The sequence below is a fragment of the Sander lucioperca genome, chromosome 13, assembly GCF_008315115.2.
Source record: "Sander lucioperca isolate FBNREF2018 chromosome 13, SLUC_FBN_1.2, whole genome shotgun sequence".
Taxonomy (NCBI): Eukaryota; Metazoa; Chordata; class Actinopteri; order Perciformes; family Percidae; genus Sander; species Sander lucioperca.
The window spans coordinates 15,334,619-15,344,134 of NC_050185.1; the positions used below are offsets into that span (position 1 = coordinate 15,334,619).

The window sequence follows — 9,516 nt, forward strand, 5'->3', positions numbered from 1 at the left end:
GTTGATACATACAGGTATTGCCTTTCTCTTATCTCTCTGTTGTGTATCGACTCCTTTTAGAGTCTTAATGAACTCCAGCTCTTATTTTGTCTGACGACCACCTTTCTCTTCACAGCATAATCAATGGGTTTGCATTACCATTGAAAGAAGAGCACAAAATATTCCTGCTGAAAGTTCTGCTGCCTTTACACAAAGTCAAGTCTCTTAGTGTATATCACCCACAGGTTTGTCAGTCTTAAACAATGCGTAATGCTTTGCTCTGCTATAAACCAAACCTTATAATAACAGTGTTGTGGTGACATGATGTTGTCTCTCTCCCTTAGCTGGCCTACTGTGTGGTACAGTTCTTAGAGAAGGATAGCACCCTCACAGAACCGGTAAGATGTGATTTGTTATTGTTGTTATGTCGTTAATATTGTTGATTGAATTATCCTTTTATATCCTGTCTGCTCAAGACATTTCCAAGGTCAATTATGTTTATATATTTCCTTATAATGCTCAGTTGCAATGTGATTTGTCAGGTACTCGTGGCTGGTTGTATTATTTTTTAAATCTTAGTAACGAGCAGAGGAAATGCATTTGAATTATTTTAATAAAAAATAAAGCGATGACAGATTTTCTTGCTTAGCCACAGGGATTTCTGTACAAGAGATAGGAAAACAAACTTGATCTCATATTAGTGGATTCAACGGTTCTCAGTCCTGGATGACAAATACAATGATATATACAACCAAAATATATACATAGCTATCTGTACTTCATCTCTCTAAACATGTCTGTCTAAATATGTGTCTCTTAAACTTTGTTTAAATGCAAGCTCCTGTAGTACTTCATTATTCATATTATTAGTTGGACAGATCAGCCGTTCGTACATTGCTCTTCTTTAGTAATCCTGTTGTCCTTGTGTGCAGACGGTAATGGCTTTGTTAAAGTATTGGCCAAAGACCCACAGTCCAAAGGAGGTGATGTTCCTGAATGAACTGGAGGAGATCCTGGATGTCATTGAGCCCTCAGAGTTTGTCAAAGTCATGGAGCCCCTCTTCAGACAGTTGGCCAAGTGTGTGTCCAGCCCACACTTTCAGGTCTGACATTCACCCTAGCACACGTATAAAGTGATTTTAGTACTTTTGTTATACACATGTGCAGAGGTGATCTGGGCACACTTGTTTGTTTGTTTTTTTTCATCAAAAGTTGTCTGTCTACATATGTACCCCGTTATAAACTTGTGTGCTCTTAGGTGGCAGAACGAGCTCTGTACTACTGGAACAATGAGTACATCATGAGTCTAATCAGTGACAACGCCGCCAAGATCCTGCCCATCATGTTCCCATCCCTCTACCGCAACTCCAAGACCCACTGGAACAAGTGAGTCACAGGCTTTCCATGTCTCTGTGTTTCTCTGCCTGATGATTGGTTGTGATGATGATATAGTACGTAAATAAAGTGACCCGTGGTAATCTTATTCTTTCTGCAGGACGATCCATGGGTTGATCTACAATGCTCTGAAACTCTTCATGGAGATGAACCAGAAGCTGTTTGATGACTGCACCCAGCAGTTCAGGGCAGAAAAAAGCAAGTAAGTCACAAGCGAGACACCGCATCTCTTGGGTCTTATTACACATCATAGAAAACAAAAATGGAAAGAATGAGACTGAAAGAATGACTAAGCAGGTAAGTAAACCATCAAAGTAAACTGAACCACAAACTCCTTTGAACATAGATTTGTGATGTAGGTGTATCTTTGAGTAAATTCTTCCTTTTGTGTCTTTTAAAGATTTTTGTCTGCTTTTGTTCTGTGTCTCAGAGAGAAAGCCAAATGGAAAGAGAGAGAAGATGCATGGCTGAAGATTGAGAATCTTGCAAAGTCAAACCCACAGGTGAGCAGACACTTTACTGACTGATGATGTGTTTCAGGATTGCCTCAGTTGCACTTGTCCAATCACAGTCTTTGAGTATGCACCAACATAGCCTAAACAAGCTGAGTTGGAGAAGTGGGTAGAGGCTCCAGATACAGTATGTTCATGGTAGCACTATGGAAAAGCTCATTGAGATTTCAAAATGAGTCAACATTTCTTAAAGTTGATCAAAGATTTAAAATCAAAAGAAGGAAAAATCCAGCACACCAGAAAAGTTTTTATGTGGTGCCTTTTAATCATTCCTCCTCCTCTCCTCTCCCCCTGTACAGTTTCTGATATACGTTGACTCGATAGGCTCAGGTAGTCCGATGGACATGGAGACAGACGGGCCGCTGCTAGACGATGTCAACATGCTAAAGAAAGCTATGACGGAGGAAGCCACACAGGTAAGGAATGAAGTGTCCGTGTATAGTGTAGCAGTGAATATCACGGCGTTCTTAGGGTCTAACATTGCACTTCAGTCAAATCATTGCGGGCCAATTTCTTATCTTTATATTTTAGTTTTTTTTTTTGTTTTTAGTGGGTGTATGCTTCAATGGAATCCATGAGGCTTGAAAGCACTTAGCTGAAACTACAGTAGGTATACTGTATGTGATTGGATACCAAGTTAAATTAAAGCTTCACAAAGTATTATGAAGCTTGCTCATGTTGGCACTTATCCTGTCATGCCATGCAATTCTTTTGGATCAGACTGAATTATATTGAAAAGACAGTATGTGCTTGTTGGGAGTGTGAGAGTGGGGTGCTTGAGAAGGCATATATGTTTCTGTCTCGATAGAAGTTCAGACGTAGAAAAAGTACAGAAGTAAATATACAACTTTTCTGTTCAGCTTTGCAGGCAACACTTCTGTTGCCTGCAAAGCTGAACAGAAAAGTTGTGTATTGACTGTGAAGTTGGTTTGGAGTGTGTATTAGTTCTGAATGTTATCCCTCTCTGTCCCACTGTCTCCATGTGTCCAGGTCCTAAAAGATCAGCGTAGAGAGCGCCCATTGATGAGGAGGAAATCCGAACTCCCTAGGGACATCTGCACTGTCACAGCCTTGGAGTTGCACCGGAGAGCCGAGGAAATGTTGACTACGCACGACGGCCACTAGGAGACCACCCGAGAGCCATCATAAACCAGCAGCAGCAGCATCCACAGGGGAACCACAGGCCCACAGAGGCCAGCACAACAGCAGAACTCTGGTATCTCAGTCCAGCCCAGCACAACACAACACAGAACTGAACAGTCCCAGCTCCACCGGACACAGGGAATGTCTAAAGCCGCACGTCTAAAGCCTTGTTCGGCTTTTCTGGCCCCCACCCACCTTCCGCTTTTATCCACCTGGTTGTTGTCCTGGTTGCTGGACGGCAGAAGCGACAGGACCACGAAATGCACCATGGACCCAAACTTCACCCAAGATACTGTAGTGGCGTTCTCTCTTTTCCCTCCCTCGTTTTTCTCCTGTCCTCGCAACTCGTTGTTTTTCGGGGTGCTGTGCTGCCCCCTTCTGGTTATTTCTCTCAGGTGTTCTGTTCTGTGCGTGAGCCGTCTTCTCTTCTCGCCTCTTCTTTATAGATGTCAGGTGCTTGTACAAATAATATTAGCCTTTCGGTTTTGAGTTTTAAAAGAAAAAACATCAGTTTATGAGAAAATGTCAGTTGTTTCTATATATTTAATATTAGCTATTCTCATAACATTTAAACTAGACAGCTGTTTATATTTTATTTTTTCCTACATAGTGTATATTGGGAGCTCTTCTCAGAGTAAAACACACTTCCTATCCGTATAACTGCTCTGTTTGGAGCCTGCTATTTTATTTTAATTTTTTTAATTAGCTGTGAAGATTCATTGATCGTTCTGGTAATCAGGACAGGGTCATCTGGGACTACCAGTAGAATGTTCAGGATTCAAAGTTACAACACGACTCTGTTCATCCAACAGGGCTGGCAGGACAGGGGTCTAGAGTGTGTACAAGCCTAGTTTGGTGCTAACTTCTCTTTAAGTTAGTTCCTTTCTTTTAATTGTGTCGGCAATAAGTTAACAGGTGTGCAGTGTGTGTCGCTGGCTCAGATAGTTTGTTGTTACGTGGCTAGATCCGTTCGATTGGTCCTCGGGATGAGTCCAGCCCGAGCCTGGTTTGCTTCGCCAGTTACATGAGAGGGGATTGTTGGATTTATTTTTGGTTGCCCGATCCCATCCAGCCATGGTCGGAGTGTGTTCAACACGCTCATTAGCATTCAGTACAAGTCGCTGTCATTCATGTGAGGCTTACGAGAGGTCAGAGAGATGTAGTTGCTCGTCTGGGATTTACACAATGCTGCTGTGTGTTGACAGAAGTCAAACGGGGGCAGAAACTGTGCTGATAGTGACCTGCTTTTTCTACTCTTCTCAAGCAAGACCCTTTTATTTATAAAACACGTGTTAGACTGCTCCATAGATGAGGTATGTTTGGTTTGAAGAGGTCAAACATAAGCCTTTCTTTTCACAGTGCCTTTTATAGTCTAAAGGGATATTTGCTCAACTGAGAATTGTGTAGTAGCATGAACTAAAAAGCCAGATCATTAAAAACAATTTTAACCTTAGTTTCCAAAACCCCCCCTGATGCGTTCAAGTCCGAACTTGGCAAACCTCCAGCCGCTCGGATGCAAGCACATGCCTTGTTCAAGCTACAAAGTCGATTTTGTAATTAAAAGCTAAAGAGGAGAAGCAGAGCGGTCGCCCCAAGCCATTTCAGTGATGAAGCACTTCCTGATAAAACTTGAATGAAAATAGAAACACAACTGAAAAAAAACCAAACTATTAAAGAATTGAAATCCGTGATGCTGTCTGTCTTGGTGTGTGGGGCGTATAAGAGCTAGCCTCCACAGCAGAGGAAATCACCTCCGATCGTGACTTTTCCCCCACTGTCCCACTCCGCTTCTGATTTGTGCCGTTGTTTGACCCCCTCTGCCCAGACCTGCACACTAGGGCTCGTTATTTGGACACCTGTTTGATCTGCTTCTGGATGCTTGCAAGTTCTTTTTTTGTCGTGGTTTTATTCTTCCTTTGCCTGCAGAACCTCTTGTCAGTGTTTCAACTGAATGTGCAAATTGTAAATAATACTGCAGTCATGTTGGTTTTTTTCTTTCTCTCCATGTTTGTCTTGAAGAACAACATTCACCAAAGGCTTTTTACCAAACCCTTATCCCCCTCTGCCCTGGGTATTAACAGTGGATTTGATCAGTGATTCCATCCCTTCAGTAATCTGCATCCTCTGCTTGTTGGTTGTCATGCAGGAGTGTCGCATTGGTGACTGTTGTTCTTCTTAAAATGGCTTTAAAATTGGCTTCTTTGGAGCTCTTCATTTTACATAAGCTTTGTTTTAATTTTCTTTGAAAAGAATGAAGTGTCCTTTAGTATATGTCTCATACTAAATGGCTTCATTTGATATTGTATATATAATGTACTTTTATTTTATGTAATATTAAATGGTAGATTTCACATTTTTTACAAAACACCCTGTGTAAAGAATACAGAGGTTTTTAGCAACCGCAGACAGTGGGTATGTGGCACAGACTTCAACACGCGTGACTACATTTAGAAACCGTATAGCATTTGGATAGTATTTTTAAACTATTTTTAATCCAACATCTTTTCCGTTTTTGTTTTTTCATCTTCAGACGTGTTGAGATTCTAAATACATGAGCTTTTTTTGTGTGCTTTTATCCAAATCTCCAGTGGTGTACATCTATCTATATACAGCAAATAAAGAGAACATGTGAGTTTTATATTTTCATCCTAAAAAAAAAAAAAAACTTCTGTGAGTCGTCATTGGTTATTTTTTCCCCCCGTTGCAGGTTTCTTGATGAACTCCAGCCCACCTCTGGCCCAGAAGCAACCGCACGTCATGGTGCAGCTTTTTCGTGCCTTGGTTGTCAGGTTAGCATGAACATGAGCTTCTACGTCAGAGTGGACATTTGGCATTTACACTGACCTGTTACGAATGAAAAAAAAAAAGTCTGGTATTCTTTCTCAGCAACCACTTCATGACACTTCCACCTAGTCCCTATTGGGACAGTTGAATTAACAGCAAGTCAATGTCATTAATGTTAGCTGAAATTTAGTGTCGGGTCTAAAATAAACAAACCTGTGACTTGTTTATAAGTTTAGATTGTATGACCTGAGTCTTTATCAGTTCCATTTAACCTTCTACCCATGAAGTAACAGCTGGTAACTATACACGATACTGTAACATAACTATGGTAAACATTTTCAACAATTTTCTATTTTACATTGAATAAGCAACTCATGCACTTGCCTGTCACCAGGCAGAACGGGTATACAGAACAGTTGGCGAAATACAGAGAGGACAGTTTAATTGTTTAACTTTTTTTAGTCCTTAGAAGTTCATTTTTATAGTTTTGTAGATATGAAATATCTACAAACATATAATATGTAAAACCTCAAGAAAGGAACCAAATCTAATCCTAAAAATAAATTGTATGTATAATCCCTATTAAATTTGACTAATTTAAATGGAAATGTAATCCTTTGCTGCCATCTGCTGGACAAGATTGTTAGACATTCAACAGCATTGAAAGCCTGATGATTCATCTCGAGGCTTATCATAATCGGATCACTGCAATGAGGAGTTACACTATTACTGTTTTATCATAGTAAAAGGTGAAAGTCTCTCTCTGTACAGTCAACATGGACTACTATACTTCTACCTTACAATGGGAACCTTTAAATGAAGGTTTCATGAAGCGTACTTGCAGATCAATGCCTCTTGATATATCTTATTTTAAAGCGGTTTCTATGAATTCATTAACATTACACAAACAAACATAACTAATATAAGAAATGTTGCAGTTTCTCTGAATGATGGTGCCTCTTGTTTAAATAGGGTGTGTTCTCTTATGTGTCTGCTTTTGTTTGAAATCGGGTATTTATTATTGCTGCAGTAATGAATTAGAGTTCATTCGTGCATTGCTGAATAAACTGCCATTGATATTCTGGTAGATGTTGCTGGGCGCTGCCATCAGCCAATAACAGATGCCCTAACACTCTCTAGATTGGCTTGTCGGAGGTCACTCGAAGTTCCTCTTCATTTGAAGGCAAAAGTGAGATTTGGCACCCGCCCACCCTCATGTGTCTAGCACCCCTGCTGGGATCTGCACTGAACCCAGATGAACCATGCAGGGATTCAGAAAACAAATAGACTTGCACATATTTCGCCTCTAAAACACAAATAGGCCTTAGTGTTGGGCTGCTGCTGTAGCAGTGATGATGACACAGTGAACAAGACATTGCAATCATTGATTTGTAAGTATCCCCTTTGAACTTGTTTTATTGCTGCATATTTTATCTGAGGGATTCACCCTCGGTGCATTCCACAGATCCTATTTTTCAGAGCCAAACATAAATTCATGTATTAGCTTTGAAAGAGCAAAACATTGTAGCATAATAGACTTTGTCTCTAAATGACTGCCGTAATGAGGATGCAAATTGTCTCCTCATTATCAACACATTGTACCCCAATTATCTAAGAGGAAATATTCCCCTGGGCTGGATACGTCATTAAAAATCAAACTACGTCAGTGGCTTTTGTGCGTGGTTTAAAGACTATGTGCCTCTCGCTCTCTGCTCTCAGACGAGGTCACTTGGGTTCATAGGTTTTGCCTGCAGTGGGAGTGCTGTGCTGTCGATCTCGACTCCAAAAAACATCTTGTCAGAACATATTGTCATGGAAACAGAGCTCATAAGTTTGGAGCGTCAACCCCATTGTGATGACATCCAATCAGATATAAGGAAAAGCTTTCAGCGCTGCATTACTTTACTCTGCAGTGTAGTGTCGATACGTGTGTGTGTGTGTGTGTGTGTGTGTGTGTGAAAGAGTAAGTGAGTGTGAGGATTAGGAGCCAGACTGACTCATCACACCACCCAGGGGGTCTGAGATCCGATTTAGCTCAGTGGTCCAAAGTGACGAGTCACACCTTGCACATCTTGCACCCGCCCCCCGCAGCCTAAGTGTTGGGGTGCAGCCCGGACCAACTTTCTTTGATGCTCGACCCTCAGGCTTTTTCTTGGTATCAAAGCTGGGGACTTGCTATCAGGCCCAGCAGCAGCCTACACACACAAGAGAGAGAGAGAGACAGGATAGAGCCGTTGGGTTCATCTGGCTTTAACAGCGCTAACTTCCTTACAGGGGCCACGACAAGACAAAGTTGGTGAAATTACACTTTAAAGGAGAAAAATGTATTAATCCCAAAGCCTGGTGAACATATTTTTCTCAGGGGGATAATCAGATAAGAAGTACAAAACATTTAATAAGGACAGAGCTACAAATTCTAAGGTAAAACTGCTTTCACCTACTTTATGCAAGTTAGAGACTGCACCTGCTAATAGCTAATAGCTGTAGTAAACACTTATTTCTAGTATTTTCTATGTTAGTAAAATACTATGTATACTAATATGTACTGTATGTACAAGTACAGACTAGAGACATTATCAAATCATTCTGAAATGCATTACTTCTTTTGAATTTTCATTATCAAGTTATCTGATGATTATTGCTTCAATTAACTGATTAAATGTCAGAAATTACAAGTCCAAGTTGACATCTTCAAACGTGATGCAATGCCATATAGGCTACCCTATATGCTAGAAAACGTTCTGCATGCCCTTCTATTTTTTTAGCCTCAGCCCCTCAGACAGCCACCACTGGGTAAAAGTGTAACATTTGTCAATTGCTTTTATTAAACAGACAGCAGAGTCCTATCTTAGTATTGCTACTAATTTGAAGTAAGTTTTAAATGTGCATATTTACCAATTTTCAGCAAAAATCACAAACGCCATATGCAGAAGCTTGCTGGCATCACGCACGCACGCACGCACGCACGCACGCACGCACGCACGCACGCACGCACGCACGCACGCACAATTATCTTCCAGTATCTGGGGCACCTGGGGGTGTCCCATTGTCTGAAGCCATGCAGACACATAAGCCTCAGTCTGTACAAGGGAAACAGGTAGCTGTTTGATTATATGTAGAGCAGTGTAGACACTGCAGCCCCACCTGACTGTCTGGAGCCTCGTTTCTCTCAGCACATAAGGTCAGAACACACTGGAGGGACACGGAGGGCAGAAAACACTGAGCAGAGCACTGGCTTGTATTTGGATATAAGGGACGAGGAAGACAGAGGGAACTGGATGTAACTGAAAAGCAGAGAGAGAGAGAGACTCACACACAGGCAAAAGTCTTTCACACTCTTTTGCTCTTTTTCCACTTGGCTGAGCAATAGACGGATGTGCAGAAAGTGATGGAGGCAACCTTTCGCAGACTGGGATGTTCATATGAGAGGCTTTATCCATATAGCACGGGTGAATGTTTTTTTCTCAGCATGTGCATGGGTGTGTTACGTGCATTATGTGCTTATCAGGTAAATTGTTTCTGGGCACATTTTCCCCAAACTATAGTATATGTGTTACAATGATTTGTACTAAATCAGGATTCTATTTATTTAAACACACACCAACTTAAAATGTACCGCTAACTGACACTAACTGTGTTTATAGTAAGAACAGGCTACATTAATAAATCAGGATTCCACCTCATCTAACCCCTTTCACGTTCC

The 9,516-nt window shown here is 41.1% G+C and overlaps 1 protein-coding gene across 3 annotated transcripts in view; it reads left to right on the forward strand.

The window, feature by feature from the left end:
- Nucleotides 1-5,667, forward strand: part of ppp2r5cb (protein phosphatase 2, regulatory subunit B', gamma b) — a 31,515-nt gene extending 25,848 nt beyond the window's left edge. For all 3 annotated transcript variants that reach the window (XM_031321840.2, XM_031321839.2, XM_031321841.2), the window contains 8 exons: nt 116-224; nt 324-377; nt 912-1,082; nt 1,238-1,365; nt 1,475-1,576; nt 1,805-1,877; nt 2,186-2,302; nt 2,877-5,667. In XM_031321840.2, the coding sequence (XP_031177700.1) occupies nt 116-224; nt 324-377; nt 912-1,082; nt 1,238-1,365; nt 1,475-1,576; nt 1,805-1,877; nt 2,186-2,302; nt 2,877-3,011 (889 nt within the window). In that variant the 3' untranslated portion in view covers nt 3,012-5,667. The remainder of the gene's footprint in view (nt 1-115; nt 225-323; nt 378-911; nt 1,083-1,237; nt 1,366-1,474; nt 1,577-1,804; nt 1,878-2,185; nt 2,303-2,876) is intronic.
- Nucleotides 5,668-9,516: the final 3,849 nt, after the last annotated feature.